Below are 24,390 nucleotides of genomic sequence, written 5' to 3'. Positions count from 1 at the left end.
CAAAAATACGGGTAACTACTCTGAAGGGATAGAATATGACTCTAAAAATGAAAAATAAAAATGTTTTTTAAAAAAGGGATTGATAAGATGTTGGTTGAAAAAGGGAAAAAAAAAATTCAAAAAAAAAAAAAGAGGGTAAAAAAAATTAACTTTGAAAGACTAAAGAATCATGGTAAAAAAAGCCATGGATTCTATGTGCATTGTTCCCCTAGCGCTGGAGTTCTGCCGTTTTCATTGATGGGTAAACTTGGTCTTGGCCGCTGTTCTCACTGATCTTCTGGGGGAGGGGCCTGTTGCCGTGGTTCCCAAATGTCTTTTCCCGAGGCGGAATTGCCCCGCCCTTGCCCGGTCCGGCCTAAGTAATCAGCTCGGGTTTGCTTTCGGGAGCTTTTGTTCCCTGCAAGCTTTCCCTACAGCTTTGGAGGAGGAGAGTGAAAATGGTGGCCTCCCAATCTCCACCCCAGAGGAGCCGAGAACTCGGGGCCCCACTCCTCAGTGCACCCCCCAGAGAAAAGTAGTCAGTCACTCCCGTCTCCCCGGTCTCCGGCTGCACTCCGTGCTCACCCGTCCTATGACCAAGTGTTTCTATCTCTGGCTCACGACCCCGTGTGGAGTCTCCAAACCCAGCAGATCCCTGCGGTGCGCTCCTGCGCCGCTCCTCCCAGGGGAGGAAGGGGAGTCTCCCCGGATCTGCCGCTTATTGGGTCCCTGCTGGAGGAGCAGTGGCCTGACTGTGCCGCGGATCACAGTTTATGACAACCCCGACCTGAGAGCCCGCTCCTTGGCTCCGTCTCTGCAGCCGGCTTCCCTGCTCCGATACCTGGGAGCTCTGCCTCACTCAGGCATCCCCGGTCTTTCTGTGACCCTGAGGGTCCTGAGACCACACTGTCCCATGTGGTTTCCACCCCCCACTTAGCCACCGGAGTGTCGTCCCTCAGTGGAGCCGACTTCTAAAAGTTCCGATTTTGTGCTCTGCGGCTCTATCACTTGCCAGAAGCAGCGGACGGAGGCCCCCTCCCCTGCCGTCTATCCTCCCGAATATCGCCTCGGATTCACTTCGCACGTCCTACCTTCCAGAAAGTGGTTGCTTTTCTGTTCAGAGAGTTGCCGCTATTCTTTTCTTTGATCTACTGTTGAGTTTGTAGGTGTTCAGAGTGGTTTGATCCCTATCCAGCTGAATTCCTGAGACCAGACGAAATCCAGGTCTCCTACTCCTCCGCCATCTTGCTCTCAGAGCTCAATAAAGTTATTTTTTAAAAAAGAAGTTAAGGCTTGGGCTCCTGGGTGGCTCAGTCAGTTAAGTGGCTGCCTTCGGCTTGGGTCATTATCCCAGGGTCCTGGGATCGAGCCCCATGTCGGGCACTCTGCTCAGGGGGAAGCCTGCTTCTCCCTCTCCCTCTGCCTGTCTCTCTGCCTACTTGTGCTCTCTATCTCTCTGTCAAAAAAATAAATAAAATCTTAAAAAAAAAACCTTAAACAAATTTAAAAAAAGAAGTTAAGGCAGTATGTCAAGATGGTGATGGTGGCTTGGTCTAGAGGTGGCAGCAGTGGAATTGGTAAGAAGTGGGTCAAATCTGAAGGAGCCAACAGAATTTGCTGCAAGATCAAATAAGAGATGTAAAAAAAATGTTGCACAGGAAACAACAGATGTTGGCGAGGATGCGGAGAAAGGGGAACCCTCTTGCACTGTTGGTGGGAGTGGAAACTGGTGCAGCCACTCTGGAAAACAATATGGGGGTTCCTCAAAAAGTTAAAAATAGAAATACCCTACGGCCCAGCAATTGCCCTACTAGGTATTTACCCAAAGGATACATAAATAATAATTTGAAGGAATACATGCACCCCAGTGTTTATGGCAGCATTATCAACGATAGCCAAATTATGGAAAGTGCCCAAATGTCCATCAACTGATTAATGGATAAACAAGATGTAGTATCTATCTGTCTATTTATCTGTCTATCTATCTATCATCTATACTGGAATATGGCTCAGCCATAAAAATAATGAAATCTTGCCATTTGCAGTGATGTGGATGGTGCTAGAGAGTATTATGCTAAGTGAAATAAGTCAGAGAAAGAAAAATACCATATGGTTTCACTCTTACGTGGTTTTAAGAAACAAAACAAATGAGCAAAGGAAAAAAATAAGAGAGACAAATCAAGAAACAGACTTAACTATGGAAAATAAACTGATGGTTACTGGAGGGGATGTGTTAAACAGGTGATGAGTATTAAGGAGGGTACTTGTGATGAGCACTGGGTGCTGTATGTAAGGGATGAATCACTAAATTCTACAGATGAAAGAAAAAAAAAGAGTACAAGGTTTTTGGCCAAGCTATGTCAAATGCTGCTTAGGAATTATGTAAAAGGGTGCTTGAGGATTGACCATTGAACTTAACCATTGAATGTGACTGTATCAAATAAGGTTTCCATATGGCGGCAGGGGCTAACGCCTGTTGGTTGTAAGAGAAAATACGAGGTTAGGGATATGGGATATGGGGACAGTAGTTATACATAATTCTTTCCAGAAGGTTTGTATTAAAGGTGAGCAGGGTGCTGGAAGAACAGCTGAAGAGGGATGTGGAGCCAAATTAGTTTATTTTAAGATGATTATTCATATAGCATCTTTGTATTGATAGCATTGACTTAGTAGAGAAGAAAAAATGATGCAGAAGAGACAAGTGCAATCCATCAGTCAAATCCTATGTGAGAGCAGAGGGTGTTGCACTCCTAAAAGGATAGTCATCCATTTTAACACCTGGACTTGCAGATTTAGGCTTGGCAGTAATAGCAACAAGCAAGTTGATACATTCAACATGGCAGTACGCAAAGTACTCTTCTGACTGTTTATGTCTTCTCTGCTAAATGTAGAAGTGTAATGATGGGCTAAGAGGAAAAAGTGTGGATATAGCAATCTGAGAAAGGCAAACAAGGTGCAAACGTTTCCTGATGGATGGAGATTGATTTGAGTAGGAACTGTTGCAGGATTGCAGCAAAGCACTGAAAGTCTACTTGTAGTGTGATGTGAGTTTATAGTGTTAAAATGATAACAAGCAGCATATGGAGGTTGGGGGGGTGCTCTTTCAAGGTCATGTTCATCTGTTTGCAAGTAGGAGTAGAATAAGGGAAAGTTGGATTAAACTGTGTATTAGTTTGGTAGACCTGCCATAACAAAGTATCACAGACTAGGTTGCTTACCCACAGAAATTTTTCTTCTCACAGATTTTAGAGGTCCAAAATCAATGTGTCAGCAGGCTCAGTTTCATTCTGAGGTCTTTCTCTGTGGCATATAGATGGCTGCCTTCTCTGTTTTCACATGGTCTTTCCTCTGATAGTATCCTAATCACCTCTTTTTATTTGGATTAGGGCCAATGTGTATGACCTCATTTTACCTTAATTACCTCTTTAAAGGCTCTATCTTCAAATATAGTCACATTCTAAAATACCGGGGATTAGGACTTCACATACGAATTTTTGGGGATGGGTGTGGCAAAATTCATAATAATAATCCATAATAACCAAGTGCTGGAGTTTTAAAAACTTAAATATATTTGAGTGAGAAAGGAAATATGTAAGACATTTGAAATCTTGTTCTCGTATAACTTACTATTTAAGAAAGAGGGACACATAATAAACAAATTAAAAAACCAATTCATCTTTTAATATGTCTGGGGGTAATAGGTGCAAAGAAGAAAGATAAAATCAGTTAAGAAATACAGAGTGACTAAGTTGTGTGTGTTATTTTGTATAGGTTGATAGGAAAGCTCTCCAAGATTTTACATTTGAATAGGAAGGAAGTAAGAACTGAAGGAAGTAAGAGCAGGAAGCCATGACCATGTCAGTGGACAGAGAAAACAGCATATGCAAATGCCCTGAGGCAAGGTGTATGTAAGGAATAGTCTGGAGACCCAAGTCACTGCCATAGAGAACAATTAGGAAAAGGTCAGAAAGATAGAATCAGGGAATCAAATGATAGGTACACAAACATTTTGGTTTTTGCCTTAAAAAATGAGGTATAATTTATATAGAATGAAAAGCACAGATTTTAAGTCTACAGTTCAAAGAGTTTTGACAATTGTAAAATCCTGTGTAACTCTTCCTGATCAGAAACTCTACTAAATATATTTGCGATTATTAAACATAAAATACTGTAATTGTAATACTCACAATTATTAATATTAAATATATTTGTGATGCTCATCTTGCCCCCTGACACCCTGAATACATACATACTGAATATACACTACTTCTGAAAGGATGGGCAAAGAGAATTCTCACTCTTTTTTCTCATTCTTTTGATGATGTTCATGATCATAGTAATATTACTGTTACTACTACTACTAATAACTAATGTATATTGAGCCCCTCCTAAGTGCCGGGCACTGTTATAAGAGCTTTGCATGTATTAATTCATTCAGTACTCATCATTGCCTGTGAGGTAGGTATTATTGTTCACATTTTCTGATTAGGAAAACTGAGGCACAGATTTAAGTAACTTGAATTAAGCCATACAACTAGTGAGTGTTGGAACTCAGAATCAACCCATGGCATTCTAACTCTGCAGTATATAAATTTAGATCTTATGCTAGGTTGCCTCCTAATAGTCAAATTTTATGTTATGAATATTTCCACTTTCCTTAGTTTAAAAGCAAGTGAGGGCCCCTTTTTCTCTTCTCTTCCACTTTTTCCACATAGGCATTCATTTGACATTATTTTTGCTTCTTTCTCTCTTAGTATATATTCCCGTGTGGTGTGATTTTTTTTTTTTAAAGACTTTATTTATTTATTTGACAGAGAGAGACACAGCTAGAGAGGGAACACAAGCAGGGGGAGTGGGAGAGGGAGAAGCAGGCTTCCCGCTGAGCAGCGAGCCCGATGCGGGGCCCGTGTGTTGTGATTTTTATAGTGGATCCTTTGGTTTAGGCTGTGGGCGGATCCCCTTAGCTCATCTTAATTTTTGATCTTCATTCAGACATAGATCAGTCTTCCTGTCAAGCATACCTGTGGCTAATGTAGGGCATTTTTTGTGTGTGTGTGTGTGCTTACACATTAGATTTATCAGTCCGTAAACCAAATTCTGCAAATTTGTTTAGTCATCAGCTCCCAGAAGCTCCTGCACAGCTATTTAAAACATTTGAAGCATGTTGGTGCCTGAAACTTCTGGGAGCACTACCAGCAGTCTTCCACTAGCTCCCAGGATCCTTTGGCAGCCTCACATATAGCTTCACAAAGTAGATAGAATAAATTTGCACCTATTATGCAATTTCCTATAAAATAAAATAAGTGAGTACAGATAAAAATATGTCTAATAGCAACTAAACTAGACTCTCTATGCAAGTGATAACCTCGTAATTCAAAAACAAAAAGCTTTCTCCTTATTTAAAAACATATTTACCAAACTCCTAAGCTTTATCTACATTTTTTAAATTTAAAATCTGTTTTTGGTAAAAAAAGAAAATGGTGCATATCTTCAAACAAAAATCATGTAATATGTCATAGAATGTCTGGCTAATATCATGATTTGGTGGGCAAGAAGAAAAAGAGAGGCGATCTAACTAGCAAGATGGTACTTGATGGTTTTCTTTTAAAAGTATTCCTACCTAGAGAAATACTTTTAAAGAGAGAAATAACTGTGCTCAAAAGATATTGAAAAAATTAGAAAGGGGCTGTGTTTTCAGATAGAAGAGCCTGTAGTTTATACAAGTTAGTCATGTTCCACATTGGTTTGGCAAGCCAGCGATATTGCAGAACTTGGATTTGGTTTTAGAAACCAAGAAGTGTTTGCAAATAAATGGAGACTTACTGGAATAAAAACATAATACAGATGCTGATTCTCTTAAATAAACCTGGGCCACCAACTGTGCTTATGTTGGTTACTGTTACTGTGTATATTGTACCATCCTTCTGCTCAATCAGTTTTGTTCTCATGAAGAATATTGGGATACAATGTATGAGGTTACTAATATACAAGTGCCAGCAGATAAAACTTAGGAATGATAAAATTTAGTGTATTTTCAAGATAGAGGTGTTTTCAAGGGAGAGATAGAATTAAAAACTTGAAATACATGAGGAAAGACTTTCACAAACAAAAGTTTAAACAGCAGTGTAGTTTTATCACTTAAAATAGTGAGGAGGCTTCTCTCAGTGCTAATGTCTTGATATATAATTCTATCAGGCTATGAAATTAGAATAATTTGAATAATGCTTGAAGTGGCAATAAGATACGATTTTGACTTTCTTTTTTTTTTTTTTAAAGATTTTATTTATTTATGTATTAGAGAGCGAGCGAGAGAGAAACAGCATGAGAGGGGAGAAGGTCAGAGGGAGAAGCGGGCTCGCCGCTGAGCCAGGAGCCCGATGTGGGACTCGATCCCAGGACTCCAGGATCATGACCTGAGCCGAAGGCAGTCGCTTAACCAACTGAGCCACCCAGGCGCCCATGATTTTGACTTTCTATTATAACTAAAGTTTATATTAAATTCTGAATAACCTTAACTGTTAGGCTCTTATTAGGAAATGTCTTATCTTAGACATTTTAATATTTAATATTAAGTGATTTCACATTTTTTCTTATAATACTATTTTTTATATTTTCTTTTTAAAATGTTCTCATACTTTATCTCACTTAAGCCTTACAATATTTTGTGAGGTGAATACGACAGGAAATATGTTATAGTAAAGGCAATGAAGCACAGAGAGGCAAAATGCCTACCTAAAGACATCTTTTCATTTTAACAGAGCCAGGGATGATGTTGTTTATGCCCTTTATAATAGATCTTTATATAACACATAAGAGCTTTTATTACAGGATCTTTTATTTTAAGATATTCCTGTCTTAAATCTGGGGATAGCTATTTGGTAACCATCAGTGTTATATGTACTTTTCTGTGAGACTTTTTTTCCCACAATAAAGTGAAGGGAACTACTTCATCATAGGACCAAAGAAAGGCAGAACATTTGATAGCTTGAATTGTTTCATATCTCATATTCAGTAAAGCATGCACAAAGTAAAAGGGAATATACATAGGGGAATTATTCCCTTGTTATCAGGTTTAGAGGCTGAGTTCCAATGTTTAGGTATAATATTTACAGAAAAATGAAGTTGAAATGAGATAAAGTAGATAATTAACATGCCATTTTTTTCAAGAAAAATAATAAGCAAACAGATAAACCCCCAAATATCATGTATTCCTTCAATTTGCACATTTTGCACCTTTCTTTTTTTAATACTTATATGCTGAATAAATGTAAATTTAATGTAGAGATTGAAAATAGACTCTGTTATATTTTTTCAACAGTCACTCTATGTAAATTTTTAATTCATTGTGAGTCTGGGTAGGTTGTAACAGGCAGCAGCATTTGTGTTGTTTTATCATGTAAAGCCAGCTGCCATTAATTTAAAGAGCTTCTGCCTCTGCAAATTGCACTTTGATGTTTTTATTTTGAGACAAATATTTATAAAATATTCCAAGTATCTTTGTATTTAATAGCTGTTCTTCCCAAATATCTTTTAAAACTATATTACTTATTCACATCAAAGATTTTATGTTTGATATTATTTTATTTTATTTTTTTAGAGAGAGAGTGAGTGGGGGGGTGGGGGAGGGGCAGAGGGAGAGGGAGAGAGAGAATCCCAAGCAGGCCAACCTGGGGCTCCATCTCATGACCCATAACCCTGAGATCATGACAAGCCGAAATCAAGAGTTAGACACCCAACTGACTGAGCCACAGGAGCCCCATAGTTGATATTATTTTAAATGTAGCAAATGATATGAGAATATTTTTGGCTTGTTATATTTACTTAACTGTAATTTTATTGTAAATTAATTAACCAGGTAGTTATTGCTCTTTATAGTATAAATAAAAATATATTTATGGTATTAAATCTATACTTACTTTGAATGTCTCTCAATAATTGTGCACTTATCTGTTATGCCTTTTAGAATTTGTGCTTTGGGTATTTTAAGTCACTTTAAACTAATATTTTTTTCCTCTCTGATAATTTTTTTGAAAATATGCTATCCATTCTAAAATACACATTTGTGGTGGATACTTTCTGTGCAGACCAGATGGGGTTTTTAAGGCTACGTAACTGATGTAAGTCCTTTTTGAGAATTTGAGAATTTTTGTTTGTTTGTTTTATATGTTAATATTAATAATTATCTTTTCTGCAAGATGCTTTACAGACATTATTGTGGTTAGTCCTTATTGCAAATCTTTAGGTTTGGCATTGTTATTGTCATTTTATAGATGAGGAAATAAAGGCTTAAAAGGGTCCCACAGAGGGGTGCATGGGTGGCACAGTAAGTTAAGTGTCCGACTCTTGGTTTTGGCTCAGGTCATGATCTCAGGGTGGTGAGATGGAGCCCCGCAACCAGCTCTGTGCTCAGCATGGAGTCTGCTTGAGATTCTTTCTCCCTCTCCCTCTGCCCCTCCTACATGTGCTCTCTCTCTCAAATAAGTAAATAAATCTTTAAAAAAGTTTTTTTAAAGGATCCCACAGGTAGGAGGTGAGTAGATACAGGCCTGTCTGTGTATAAAGGCCAGTTCTTAACTACTATAATATATTGATCCCAGGATGATTTCTATTTCAGCAGTTTTGGCTCCTCAAAAGTGCTGAATCAGGGTAAATTCAGGGCTGCTCTATTTGACAACCTGGTGGTCTGCAGAATATCATGATAGGGCTTTTTAAGAAAAGAATACAACCTGAAGAAATCAAATAGTTGTCAAGTTCCCAGCAGACTAGTGACAGATCTAGGATTAGCTGTTAGAATTTTAGCCCCCTGGCTTGCTTACAGTTTTCATTTATTTAGGCTTTTCATTCTTAATTCGAAGGCTGAGTGCTGATTATATATATATATATATATATATATGGAAAGATTAAATAAATCATATATTTCATGTTATAGCTCCTTTATGCAAAACAAACTATACAATAATGAAATTTTCTTTTCCTTCTTCTTTTTTTAATACAGTGGGATGCATCCTGCTTTTATCTTGGTGTTCACCCCTGTGGCTTGGATTTATCACAGTAGCATCTGTCTTCGATCTCTGTGTTAACTAGAAATCAAGGGAAGACATGAGGAGGTTTGTTTACTGCAAGGTGGTTCTAGCCACTTCACTGATGTGGGTGCTTGTTGACGTCTTCTTACTCCTGTACTTCAGTGAATGTAACAAATGTGATGACAAGAAGGAGAGATCCCTGCTACCTGCACTCAGGGGTAAGTGCTTATGAAGCAAATGTTGCTTTTATAGAGATGAGAGTTGTGGTGATTCTTGACAAAACGTGGAACTTTGAAATAGGGATTTTTTAAGCTGTTGAGTTAGAACAGCATTTTGGCAGAACTACTAATGTACATTTAACCATGGGAAAGCTACTTTACTTGCTTGGCCTCAGGGGTCTTGTTGGAAGAAAGGAGAAGAGATAGCCTCTAAGGTACCTTCCAATTCTAATAATTCCAATGTTCTGTGACTGTATGGAAAGAACAATTTAGTGAACATTCAAGTAGGACAGAATTTAAAATTTAGGCTTCCAGAAGCAACAGCTCTTGGAGGCTAAGCACACAACATAAAAGGGAAAAGCTACTAAAGTCAGGTCGTGGGGACTGTAGCAAAATGCAAGGACACATGACACCCCTACAGACTTCCAAAAACAATAAATGAACAAACAAACAACTTTTTAAACAAAACACGTGTTGATGGGCAGATTCAATCTGCGGGCAACAGATCGTTGCCCCATAATTTCAAGTGCATGATAAAGTCACTTGAACTCAGTATTTCCTTCTTTAGGGACCGATTTCAATGACTACATAAGAAACATAATGATTTTTATAAATGGTGATTTATTAAGTCAAGCCATAGGGATTCATTTTCTGCAGTTATTCCAAATAATTTTCTCTATGCTTTTTGTTGACTTCTAGATTTATTAAAATATTTCAGTAATATTCCTAGTATAGGAGTGCTTCTAATGTATATAGGATGCTTGAAATTCGTTTTATTATCATTGAGATAAACATTGTTTTTCTTGAAATCTAATTTACACTAATTCTCTGCTTAGCAAAAGTTTTCTTTATAAATATGATAAAAGGTAAGCTTTGAGTCCCATTTGGAATGTTTGTACCTTTTAGAAAAGTGAATCTAAATTACTGACTTGAGTTTTGCATTTGCTTAATGGATGTAGTCAGCTTTTAATGTTACAGATATTTTTGAGGTTATTTACTAATCAAAATATGTGAATAAACAGAATTTTATTGATACTATTTGGTTATATGAGGCTTAGGAAAAACAGAAGAGCATTTCCAAAAATTAGTTTTTGTTACAAGAGTATTTTGAACTTTTTTTCACTTTAGATTGCAGTAATGCTCTTGCTTAATTGGAGAAATTCTGACTATCTTCCCCTTTTTCAAAGTGAGTTTCTCTCACTGTAATTTTTGGCTAACAAAAAATTGAGAGAAAGTACTTTGGAAGTGACTGAGCCTAGACCCATTTAGGTAGTTTATATGCATATTTTATGCCTTTATACTAGAATTATTCAAAGAGGAGAACTTTATGAGTCTATCAGTTTTTGATAAATGAACATGGGGATTGATATGCTGATCTTTGGTTAAAATCCCAGAAAAACTCCGCCTTCTCTGCTTCTTTGTTAAGTCAGTTGAGCTACTGCTTGGCTGAAAGTGTGTTTTGATGGATCTCATCAGTTTGGAATGATCACTTTGTCATTTGTTGAATAGAGACATCTAGATTGGTCACAAAAAAATGTCATAATCTGATTCAGCAAAACTATGACAGCTTATTCTGCGAGTACCAAAAAAGTACAGCTTTGTTGATTGAAGTCCTTAATGCTCAGTCTTAAATCTCAAAATGTGAAATTTAACGATGCAAAGCAAAAGTAGTAATTTTTCCTCATACTTAAGTTGTAAAATTAAACTATATTCTTCTTATTTTTAAGGCTTATTTAATGTTGTACATTAATATTTGTCTTGAATATATGGAAATAGACTTTAGGGTTTTAAGTTTATTTTCTATTGTTACTTCTTATTTTAGAATCTTTATTTAGGAATTGTGCCATATATTTAAAATGATATTTTATTTATAGGCAGACAGTGCTGTGCAAACTGTACTTGACTAAATATTTCATGTTCTGCACATGCTAAAAACAGGCTTTTTGACTTAAAGTTGATCCTTCTGAACTTATTTGTCCCCATTATTAAAAAAAAGGGTTTGAACTTGGTGGTTTCTCAGATCCCTTTTAGTACTAAGTTTTAAACAATTTTAAGTGCCCACTGTTAGCATACACTATGAATTAATTTTTGAGACACGTTTGTTCATTTATTTATCAATTCATCAATTATTTAAGGGCCTACTGGATCAACACTTTGTACACCTTAAACTTACATAATGTTCTATGTCAACTATATCTCGAAAAATAAAAGAAAGGAAAGGAAAAGAACATAGCCAAGTGATGGACAAAGGAAAGGAAGGTACTAGAATTTTTATGAAATAACAGAGATTACAGGATACTTCTTTTTTTTTTTTTTTAAAGATTTTATTTATTTGACAGAGAGAGACACAGCGAGAGAGGGAACATAAGCAGGGGGAGTGGGAGAGGGAGAAGCAGGCTTCCCGCCGAGCAGAGAGCCCGATGTGGGGCTCGATCCCAGGACCCTGGGACCATGACCTGAGCTGAAGGCAGATGCTTAATGACTGAGCCACCCAGGCACCCCTACAGGATACTTCTGAATGAGAAAAATGCAGAGCTCTTCTAAGATTAGAGTAATTAAGACTATAGTATTGGTACAAGGGGTCACAATGAGTAGCCAAATTGTCTAATGGAATAGCGTAGAGACTCTAGAAGTAGACTTACACTAAGTGTTTGGACATTCAAAATACAACAAGAGCATCACAGAGCAATGGAGGAGAGAAGGGCTCTTTAATAAATGGATCTGAAAATAAGATGATCATCCATGTGGAAAACAGGAAATTGGATGCCTAACTCGTGTCATAAACTAAGATAAACTTTGGATTTATTAATGTCAACAATAAAACTAAAACTTTTAGTGAAAAAAATTTAGGCATTTATAAGACCTCGAATTAAGGCACAGTTCTAAAACACTACACGAAAAACATTGACCATAAAAGAAAATATAGATAAATTTGACTATTTGACTATATTAAAATTGAGAAAGTTGTTTCATTAAAATATACCTTAAAAGAGAAGTTAGAAACTGTAGATGTTAAAAGAGCATGCAACTGAGAAATTATTAAGTGTATACACACACACACACACACACACCCCCTACACATACATATGGAGATATATATCACACACATGCACATACACACACACACTATTATTAATAAGAAAAGTACAAATAACCCAATAGGAAAAAGTGGGTGACAGGCATGAATAGACACTTCTTAGAAAAGAAAACGCATATAGCAACAAAAACTTATGAAGAAATACTTAACATCAATTGTGATCAGGGAAACACAGACCAAGGCTATAATGACATATTTATCCATTCAGTTGGCAAAAATTAAATTGGCTGATAATACCAATTGCTAGAAGTGATGCATCTCCACATTTTTTCAAAGATTTATTTATTTATTTGAGAGACAGAGAGAGTGTGAGCAGGGTGGGGGACGGGCAGAGGGAAAGGGAGAGAGAATCCCAAGTAGAGGCTCAATGATCCAGAGATCACAACCTGAGCTGAAACCAAGAGTCAGATGCTTAATCGACTAAGCCACCCAGACACCCCCATCTCCACATTTTTATAATAACTTTAGATAAGAGTTCATTATTTCTGAAATCTGAACATTCATATATAACCCATCACTCATAGTCATACACTCAGGATTTCTTCCACATAGACAAATATTTCATAGTACCACTGTTGATAAAAATAAAAGCTAAAAATAACCCATAGATCTATCAATGGGAAAGCTGATGAATGAATTGTGATATATCAATATAAGAGAATAGTATATATTAGTTAAAATGAATATATGAATGGATTTTAATAATACAATAGTAAGTTATATCCCTCAAAGATGATAAATAACATGATATAGTTTGAAAAGCTAAAACTAAAATTTAAAAGTATACGTTTTAAGAATATGTAGAGATGCAACAAGACTCTATAAAGCAAGCAAGATTAATTATGATAATGGGATTTAGGATGTTTATTTTCATGTGTTGGGTGAGACAGGTACATGAGATGGGGGTGAACATTTTGACTGAATATGGGGCATTAGTAGTGTCCTCGATTTGTTTTTCTTGTGGGTTTGATGTGTCTATTACATTATATTACATGGATAACTAAACAAGTAAGAGCCACTGAATGGATTTAAAAGAGCAGACATGATCACATTTGTGTTATGGAAAGATCACTATGGATTCAGTGTGGAGAATGGATTGGAGAAGAGTTGGCCTCTTTAGGGAGGTTGGGTAGGAAGCTCTGGTAGTGTCCCATGAATTCTGTGTAGGCAGTGATGCCTACTTATGGCAGAGGAATGGTGGTGAGGTGTGATGGAAGTGGGAAAAATGAAGAGGTATTTGCGATGGGAGCTGGTACATGACTGGCTCTGGCAGGTGTAGAATATGGGAGTGTCAAGAAAGAGTCTTGAGTTTCTTGAGGGCATTATTTGGTTCAATTTTCTGAGAGGGGAAAAATGTAGGAGGAGATGAGTTGAGGGTGGACATTGAGTTTATTTTAGACATGTTGAATTTTAGACACCTGTTAGGCAACTGAATGGAATTGTTCAGTAGGAAGTTGGCTACATTATTAAACTCCAAGTATCAAACTTAAAAACCATCACTTCTATGGAAACTTTTTTTCTAAAATGGATTGCATTTTTTCTCTTCTTTATTGAAGAATGAAGCATATGGAATATAATTGAGTCTTTGTTACTGAGTCAGCATTATCATATTCACACATCAATTATTGAATGATGCTGTTTAAAAAAAGATTATTTCAGGCACTTTATGGGAACACGTAGACCTGTTCCAATATTAAATACAGACATGTAAATCCTTTTTCTTTTCCTCTTTTCTAAAGGATTGCTTTTTGAACGTAACTACTTGTTAGGGGAGCATGTTAACTTTTTCATGCCACTCTGGGGTCACCTAGAATTAAAATGCACTGAAGGATATTTCTAACTCCTAACTGGTATGGAATACTAACTAGTGGTGCTCCCAAGCTGGAAGAATTAGATATTTGAGAGTAGAGGTATTTAAAAAGACCAGTGCTGCTATAGTCCGTCTAGAAATACTTTGGGACAAATTTGAGGTTGTGTGGTAGGTTTGTATGAGCACTCTGCCATAGTGGATCCTACTCTTGGCTGACCCACTAAGGGCTCATGTCCGAGGGCAAGTTAATCTTTCTGGGCCTCGGTTGCCATCTGCAAAATGAAATGAGTCGTGATTTTAAAAATCCTGGTCTTCAAATGAATGATTATATGTTTCTAGCTATTTTTTTCAATGAAACTATGACAAGTAAACTCTTTTACTATCTAACTTTTGGCCAGTCCATAAATAATATATGGTCTGAGATGAGAAGTAGTGATATGGAAGTGATATGGTAGAAGGATTTTACTTAGAAACCCCAAAGGCGGGACACCTGTGTGATTCAGTTGGTTCAGTGTTGGACTCTTGATTTCGGCTCAGGTCATGATATCAGGGTCATGAGATCAAGCCCCATGTCAGGCTCCACATTCAGCGGGGAGTCTGCTCAAAATTCTCTCTCTTTCCCTCTCCCTCTGCCCCTCCCCCATATCTAAAATAAATAAATCTTTAAAAGAAAAAAAGAAACCGCAGAGGGGTTCCTGTCATCACAGAGAACAGAAAGGGTATAAATTTATGATATTCAAGACAGGAAGGAACCTACCTTTCTTTACCTGATCCTGAGTCTTGAGCATATTGCACATACTTAGGGAATGAAATGAAATTTACTTTAAAAAAGAGGGGATATCTAAGAAAGAATTGTTGCTTGTATGTAAACAAAGATAAGTACATAGCCAGTAATGATCGCAGTAACTAATTATAGGCCGTTAACTATTCTAAATTATTTCCAAATGTTAACTCATTAATTTTTTACCAAAAAATCTGTGAGGTAAGCATTCTTCTTTTACATATGAAGAAACTGAGGCAGAGTGAGTGTATGGGAAAAACACTCCTGTGTTTTCCTTTACTCACACATACTATACCACTAATACCAGATGTGTGGGCTTTTTCTCCACACCAGGCAATTGTCTGTATCAGCTGAGTGTCCTGCAATTCTGATACTATCTACTGGGTCTTAACATCAAATCTCACAAGATAAGGGCTCAGTCCCATAGGACTGCTCCCACTTCAGATACCAATTGCAAGTCCCAGATTGTTACCTGTACTTCTGATCCACAAGCTCTCAATTGGGGTTTCCATGACCCCCTCTTTAAGTTTGATGATTTTCTAGAATGTCTCACAGAAATCAGAGAAATGGCTACTTACATTTAGCAGTTTATTATAAAAATATGGTAAAAGACATGAACGAAGAACAAGATGAAGAGATACATAGGGTAAGTTCAGAAGGGTCCCAAAGGAAGGAGCTTCTGTCCCCATTGGAGTTGGGCGTGCCACCTCCTGTCAGGTAGATGTGTTTACCGACCCAGAAGCTCTCTGAACCCCATACTTTTGGGATTTTTATGGAGGCCATATCACATAGAAATGATCAGTCATTAATTTAATCTCTAGCCCCTCGCCCCTTCCCAGAGGATAGGAGTGAGGCTGAAAGTTCCAAGCTTGTAATCATGGCTTGGTGTTTCTGGTGATAGCCAGGAGTCATTTAGGAGCCCACCAAGAGTTGCCTCATTAGAACAAAAGATACTTCTTTTTTTCATATTTTATTTTTTAATTTAAATTCAAGTTAGTTAACATATAGCATAGTATTGGTTTCAGGAGTAGAATTTAGTGATTCATCACTTACATATAACACCCAGTGCTCATCCCAACAAGTGCCCTCCTTAATACCCATCACCAATTTAGCCCATCCCCCACCCCCCCTCCCCTCCAGCAACCCTCCCTTACAAAAGACACTTCTATCACACAGGAAATTGCAAGAGATTTAGGAGCTCTGTGTCAAAGACCAAATATTAGAATAAAAGATGCTCCTAGTGGTCTTATCACTTAGGAAATTATAAGGGTTAGAGACGCTCTCTACCAGGAACTGGAGGCAGATATATATAATTCATTTTTTTCCATAGTGAGTTTAAGGGGGAATGCCAGAATTTTCACAATCAGTAGAATAGGATTTGGTTAATAAGGTGTTGGTTATTAACACTTTTATTAAATAAAGGACTATGTTATCAATAAATGTCAGTTTGTACTAGCGTTCAAGCACCATGCTTTCATTTGGATAGCAGGGTGGAATATATATTCAGAAAACTTGAAATGACTGTTTTGTCTTCACTCAGAGGCACTATAGACCCTGCCAGATCTCCCTGGCTAGTAGGATATATAAATTCCAGTCAGGAAAATATTTCCTAGGGATCCTCTGATTTCAGATCATTTATAGAGCACTATCACCTTATCTGGCATTTTAAGGTTTTACAGTTACTGTTAACCACTTGTGTTCCTTAAGACCTTCTCACTGTGGCTCTGAATTGGGGGAAATCAATAAAATGAATGGAATTGCTGACCAGTAACCCCAGTTTGATACTTCCATGTTTCCCTTCATCCTGCCTGGGAGAATAACTGTTTTTTTTTTTTTTTTTTTTTTTTCCTTCATAAATCCAAGGACACAGGTAGCCTTGTTCTCTTGGAATCTTGACAATGGACTATTGCATCAGCGCTTTCTTTTATTTCTTTCTAGATGATCTCCTCATAATATTAACACCAAGCCATGCAATCATTTATTAAACAGTGAATGTTTGTTGATTTTGTTTAATTAATCTTTGGTGCTTCAGAGAAAAATTCCTGTGTGCAGGTGTGAGGGAAAACTGAAAACTGGTGAAGTCAAGTGTAAAACTAACACCAATTTTTCCTTATTTAAAAAAACAAACAAACTATGGTTTCATCTTTTGGGGGCAGGGTAGATGAGTGTGATTGATTAAAATGCATTGTCAGTATTGGAATTGCCCTTAATAAATTATGATGACTGCTGGAACTTTCAGGCAATAATATTTATAGTCATACAAAAAGTAGGGCATGTAGACACAGTTTGAATGGATAACATATATTTACCAGATAATTTTTTTTAAAGATTTTATTTATTTATTTGACAGAGAGAGAGAGACAGCGAGAGAGGGGACACAAACAGGGGGAGTGGGAGAGGGAGAAGCAGGCTTCCTGTGTAGCAAGGAGCCCAATGCGGGGCTCGATCCCAGGACCCTGGGATCATGACTGGAGCCAAAGGCATACGCTTAACGACTGAGCCACCCAGGCACGCATACCAGACAATTTTCAATCAGATTTATAAATAGTGTTCAAAACTCTATGGGCCTTATAAAATTATGACCTTTGATATTTGCTCTGGCCTTGCATACTTTATCCACAAGTCACTCTGATCCCTCTGCCGGTCCACATAGACATGTTAATGTTAGGAATGAAAATGAATTGTTATAATGAGCAATTATTAAGTTTACTGTGTCAGGTATTTTATATATATTCTTTTGATTAATTCCCAACATAGCATTGAGGATACATGCTATTATTATCCTCATTTTCATATGTGAAACTGAGACCTAAAATGGTTAATTAAATTCCCCGAGGTTGCAAAACTGGTAAGAGGGAAGAAAGGACTCACAACCTGGTTTGTCAGACTTCTGAACCCAGACTTTCAATCATATTCTGTGCCCTTGAATTAGATGCGCCTTGACTCCGTTTAGGCAAAACAATCACAACATTTATATGCTAGTTTATGAAATATTTACACAAATAGAGATATTTCTGGAGTACGTAGAAGGAGGTGGCCACTGACCTTGGGTAAAAAATATCTTATTTAATATACTTAAGAGAAAAGTATTCTAGCAGGCTCGCCTTGCCTTACTTCAGACTTTAGCAATTTTGCATTTATTGAATCTCTACAGTATATTAATTTATGTTGCAATTTTCCTCAGCAGTTCTCTTTGGGGCTAAGCCTCTGAAGTCTTAGCAAGAGGAGTTAAAAGTCATGAACAGCAGTGAAACATTATTTTTTTTTTCAAAGCTTAATAGGACCCATTGGTACAATTCTTTCATCCATTTATTCAATGAAAGTACTGGGCTAGGTACTCTGAAATATACAGAACTTAAACAAATAGAACATTTGCCTTCAAGAACCACAGCCTAGTGGAGCTACGACATGTACATACACGATGTATACATAAATAACTGCATTACACAATAGGAAGTAGTAGCTTTTGTGAGAGGGATACCAAATGAACTACTAGGAGAGGGCTTGAAGAACATAAATTATATGGACGTGTGAAAATTGGGAGGGAGTAAATACAGGAGGAAATAAAATGCCTGAAGAAAGCTACTGCCTTTTTCAAAGTGAGGATATAAGAGAACAGTGAATTGGTTGATTGAAGCAGAATCAGACGTAAAGGGGATTTCTAGATTTTAGGTTGAACGTTGGGATAGAGACAGATTTTAAAGGACTTTGAGTGCTGGAGAAAAAAAAAAAATCTAACTTTGTTCTCTAGGAAATGGGGAACCACTGAAGGTTTCTGGAAAAGGAAAGGTGTGTTGATCATCATCTGACGTTTAGAAGGAGAATGTGATGCTCTCAGTTACATATGCAACACAATAGCACGAACCGTTTTTATCTTTATATAAAGTCTCAGACATTAATGTTTTATTCATTAATTAAAACTACTTGAATTTCCTGGTAAGTAAATAGAATATTAAGTCATTTAAATTGTTCACTTTGCAAATTAGTTGGAACAAGAACATTTCCCATTTGCAAATTCAGATGTTGTTTTAGAAAGTCTACTACTCAAAATCTTTACTAATTTAGTATTAAATAAGCTGAGACAATTCTTTCGACAAACATTGGAATGCTTGATTTGCATCAGAGCTGGGGATAGGAAGATAAGGAAGCCATTCTTATTTTCATGTTTAGAAAGGGAGAAAGGAATTCAGAATTGTATGAATGAAATGTCAGCACATCAATGCTGTACTATCAGGAGGAGAGAAAATATATGACATAAAAAGAAAAGAAATTCAATAAGACATTATGTGTCTTTTGAGGGCAAGATCTAATTTTCAGTTCCTTAAAGACTTGAGTTGGTTGAGTAGAGGGTGGTGGGCAAAACTATTTACCAAATAGTCCACCAACAAAATGGGAATGGACAAATTTTATTTTGAACCACTAGAAACCATTGTTGCTGAAGGGCTATATTGCAGCAGAGACAACTGACTATGTAGAATTTTTATCGGTTTTGTCCTCTTCTCTCCTTAGCACTTAAACATTGCCTGGCTCATAGTGGGTGCTCAATGAATAATTATTGAATGAATGAAGAATGAATGCATGATCTGTTTGATACTTTCCAAGGGTTCTTATGATTATAGAATGTGCAGTTTAAGTTGATGATTAAGAAATATGAAATAACTCAATTATCATGGCAAAAGTATTTTTTATTGTTTTTATTATTTATATACATAGTCCGAACTATTTCTTTTATCCTTTATTGGTGTATATGATATGATTTACAACCCAAATTGACATATTTATAGCCAGGGGACTATCTTTTTTCCTTCAGGATTTGTCTTATGTTACACTGTATATAGTATCCCTGTGATGCAGAGACATGTAAGATCACTGCATGTTGACATGTGGCATTTCTCTAGATGGAGCAGGTGTATCATGTGGGATATGTGGAATGAATCAATACATAGAGGACACAGAGGAATGTTTATAGAAGTTAGATTAAGGAATTTTGAAAAAAAAGATGTAGGAATGTGGTAAATTTAATTCATCTGTAAAAAAAAGATAGGGAAATTGGAGATGATGGAAAACTGATATAACAAACAATGAATCATGGAACACTACATCAAAAATTAATGATGTAATGTATGGTGATTAACATAACAATAAAAAATTTTAAAAAAAAGTAATATTGGAAAGCTCTAAAAATGAAAAATCCAATCAAAAAGGAAAATTACTGAGAATAAGGTAATGTAATTGTAGAACAGGACCCATGGTTAGTCAATAAGTAAGGCTATGTGTAAATACTGCTTTGGGCATGATTGAGGAGAGTATTTGGTTAAAGAATATTTTTTTAAAAAATCAATTTTATTGAGGTATAATGCTCAACTTTAAGTGTACAGTTTGATTAGTTTTGACAAATGAATCCCAGGGTTCAACCTCATAATCAGATACGTCCCCCCAAAATGTTTCCTTATACCCCTGTGCAGTTAGTTTCCTCCACTCTAGTTGAAGACAACAACTGAGGGGCGCCTGGGTGGCTCAGTCTTTAAGCATCTGCCTTTGGTTCAGGTCATGATCCCAGGGTCCTGGGATCAAGCCCCACATGGGGCACCTGGGTGGCTCAGTCGGTTGGTTTCTACCTTACGCTCAGGTCATGATCCCAGGGTTCTGGGATCAAGCCCCATGTCAGGCTCCCTGCTCAGCGGAGAGCCTGCTTCTTCCTCTCCCTCTGCCTGCTTCTCTGCCTACTGGTGCTCTCTCTCTCTCTGTCAAATAAATAAATAAAATCTTTAAAAAGAAAAAAGACAACAACTGATCTGGTTTTGTGACTATTGGTTAGTTTTGCTTATTCTAGAAAATCTGATGAGTGGAAACGTACAGTATGAACTCCTCTGTATCTGACTACTTTTGCTCAGCATAAGGGTTTTGAGATTAATCCATGCTATTGAGTGTATCAGTGGTTATTGCTGAGGAGCATCCTATCACTTATTGTACATATTACAATTTGTTTACCCTTTCACCTGAATGATGGACATTTGGGTTTGTTCTATGGCTGTTATGCATAAAGCTGCTGCATTTGTACAAGAATCTTTGTGTGGACATATGTTTTCACACCTCTTGGGTAATATCAAGGAGCGGTAGTGCTGAGTCATATGCTAAGTGTGTTTTAATTTGGTAAAATAATGCCAGTTTATTTTTTCAGATTGTTAAACTATTTGCTCTTCCCATCAGTGACATAAGAGAAATCTGGTTATTCTACATCCTGGCCAACACTTCATAGCAGTGCTTTAAATTTTAGCTATTTTAGTAAACTTGTGATAATATCTCATTTGATTTAATTTGCCTGTCCTGGTAACTAGTGGTATTGAGTAACTTCTCATGGTTTTGTTTTTGTTTTTTTTGCCAGTCTTTTGTTTTTTTTACCACTTTCATGAAGTGTCTGTCAAATTCTTTTGCCAATTTTGTAATTGTTTGTGGCTTGCTTTTTAAAAATTTTTTAAAATGGTGTCTTTCAAAGAACAAGGATTTTTAATTTTGGTGAAGTCCAGTGTTTCGTTTTTATTTCTTTTATTGTTCTTTTGGTGTCCTAAGAAATCTTTGCCTAACCCAAGGCCATAATGACTTTTTTTTATCTGTGTATTTTTTTTCCCCAGAAGATTTATGGTTTTAGCCTTTAAGCTTTGACTTAATTTTTGTGTACGGTGTGAGAAGAGTCAAGATTACTTTTTTCTTAAAATAAAAACCCAGCTGTTCCAGAAACATTTGTTTCTTGAGGATAAAAAAGGCATGGATTTTAGAAATAAGCATGGTATTTTCATGTAATATTCCTCAGTATATACCTATACATTTTCCTATTTTTTAGAAGATTTTATTGAATTATTTGAGAGAGAGCAAGCATATGTGTGTGTGTGTGTGAGAGAGAGAGAGAGAGGACGAGCAGGGGAAGGGACAGAGGCAGAGGGAAAAAGAAGCAGACTCCCCGCTGAGCAGGGAGCCTGATGCGGGGTTTGAGCTCAAGATCCTGGGATCATGACCTGAGACGAAGGCAGACACTTAACCAACTGAGCCGCCCAGGGGCCCTTATTTCTTATATGAATGATTTGATTACAAACATTTGAGTTTACTTTCTAGAATTCATTGCATATTATATGTAAGTGATGTAAATTTTGTTATATAACTTGAAAAGTACCCAAATGTTACTAACCAAATCTTCTTTAGACATTTTGATTTGAAGGCAAGTGAAAATCTAACATAAAACTATGTTTAAAAAAAAGTACTATTCTTTTTCTTCCTTTCCTTCCCTCCTTCTCTCCTTCCTTCCTTCCTTCCTTCCTTCCTTCCTTCCTTCCCTCTCCCTCCCTCCCTCTCTTCCTCCTTCCCTCCCTCCCTCCCTTTTTTCTTTCCTTCCTTCCTTCCTTCCTTCCTTCCTTCCTTCCTAAGATTCTATTCATTCATTTGACAGAGAGAGCACAAGCAGGGGGAGCATCAGGCAGAGGGAGAAGCAGGTTCTCCACTGAGCAGGGAGCCCGATGCAGGACTCAAACCCAGGACCCTGTGATCATGACCTGAGCTGAAGGCAGACACTTAACCGACTGAGCCACCCAAATGCTCTAGTACTATTTTTTCAAATAATAAAATTAATGAGTATTTATTGTAGAAGAAATTTAAAATACAAATAAAAATAAAGAAGAAAAATAACCAGGAATTTCACCCAGAAATTGGCGTCATAAAATAAAATATAATATTTTAACTTTTTTGATAGCATGAGCTTTTTTTACTGCATGAAATATTTATTTAAAACATGATTTTAATGGCTGCATAATATTTTATCACATGTATATACTGTAATTTTCATAATTAACTACTTTTTATTAATTTTTGTAGATTACTTCTAATTTTTTTTTTTACCACAGAATAATGTTATAAAACATTTTTAAGAAGTTTGAAATTATTGAAAATGTTGCTGATTACATTCTTAGGCTAGATTCTTGGTTATGGGATTTACTTTTTTAAAGGTGTACATACTTTTAAAAGGCTCTTCATATTTATATCTTTGTATCTTTGGTAAATACCCAGTAGTCCTATTGCTGGGTCATAGGGTAGCTCTATTTTCAACTTTTTGAGGAACCTCCATACTGTTTTCCAGAGTGGCTGTACCAGCTTGCATTCCCACCAACAGTATAGGAGGGTTCCCCTTTCTCCGCATCCTGGCCAACATCTGCCGTTTCCTGACTTGTTAATTTTAGCCATTCTGACTGGTGTGAGGTGGTATCTCATTGAGGTTTTGATTTGTATTTCCCTGATGCCAAGTGATGTGGAGCATTTTTTCATGTGTCTGTTGGCCATTTGGATGTCTTCTTTGCAGAAATGTCTGTTCATGTCTTCTGTCCATTTCTTGATTGGATTATTTGGTTTTTTTTTTTTTAAGATTTTATTTATTTATTTGACAGAGACTTAGAGAGAGAGCACAGATAGGCAGAGCAGCAGGCAGAGGGTGAGGGAGAAGCAGGCTCCCCACTGAGCAAGGAGCCCGATGCGGGGCTTGATCCCAGGAACCTGGGATCATGGCCTGAGCCGAAGGCAGCCGTTTAACCGACTGAGCCACCTAGGTGTCCCAGGATTATTTGTTCTTTGGGTGTTGGGTTTGATAAGTTCTTTATAGATTTTGGATACTGGCCCTTTATCTGATACGTCATTTGCAAATATCTTCTCCCATTCTGTTGGTTGTCTTTTGGTTTTTTCAACTGTGTCTTTTGCTGTGCAAAAGCTTTTTTGATGAAGTCCTAATAGTTCATTTTTGCCCTTACTTCCCTTGCCTTTGGAGACGTGTCTAGCACGAAGTTACTGCAGCCGAGGTTGAAGAGGTTGTTGCCTGTGTTCTCCTCTAGGATTTTGGTGGATTCCTGTCTCATATTGAGGGCCTTCATCCATTTTGAGTCTATTTTTGTGTGTGGTGTAAGGAAATGGTCCAGTTTCATTCTTTGGCATGTGGCTGTCCAATTTTCCCAACACCATTTGTTGAAGAGACTTTTTTCCATTGGAGGTTCTTTCCTGCCTTGTCGATTAGTTGACCATAGAGTTGAGGGTCCATTTCTGGGTTTTCTATTCTGTTCCATTGATCTATGTGTCTGTTTTTGTGCTAATGATCCGAAGGGCACCTGCACCCTAATGTTTATAGCAGCAATGTCCACAATAGCCAAACGATGGAAAGAGCCCTGATGTCCATCAACAGATGAATGGATAAAGAAGATGTGGTATATATATACAATGGAATATTATGCCAGCCATCAAAAAATGAAATCTTGCCATTTGCAATGACGTGGATAGAACTAGAGGGTATTATGCTAAGTGAAATAAGTCAATCAGAGAAAGACAATTATCATATGATCCCACTGATACATGGAATCTAAGAAACAAATCAGAGGATCATAGGGGAAGAGAGGAAAAAATAAAACAAGAAGAAACCAGAGAGGGAGACAAACCATAAGAGACTCTTAATTAGG

The 24,390-nt window shown here is 37.0% G+C and overlaps 1 protein-coding gene across 4 annotated transcripts in view; it reads left to right on the top strand.

Annotated features, from left to right (window-relative positions):
- Positions 1–24,390, top strand: part of GALNT13 (polypeptide N-acetylgalactosaminyltransferase 13) — a 781,779-nt gene that overhangs the window by 313,858 nt on the left and 443,531 nt on the right. For all 4 annotated transcript variants that reach the window (XM_032410271.1, XM_032410279.1, XM_032410287.1 and 1 more), the window contains one exon: positions 8,975–9,220. In XM_032410271.1, the coding sequence (XP_032266162.1) occupies positions 9,079–9,220 (142 nt within the window). In that variant the 5' untranslated portion in view covers positions 8,975–9,078. The remainder of the gene's footprint in view (positions 1–8,974; positions 9,221–24,390) is intronic.

The sequence above is a fragment of the Phoca vitulina genome, unplaced genomic scaffold, assembly GCF_004348235.1.
Source record: "Phoca vitulina isolate PV1807 unplaced genomic scaffold, GSC_HSeal_1.0 scaffold1, whole genome shotgun sequence".
Taxonomy (NCBI): domain Eukaryota; kingdom Metazoa; phylum Chordata; class Mammalia; order Carnivora; family Phocidae; genus Phoca; species Phoca vitulina.
Note: the sequence above shows the minus strand (reverse complement) of the source record. Positions and strands in the feature narration are given on the sequence as shown.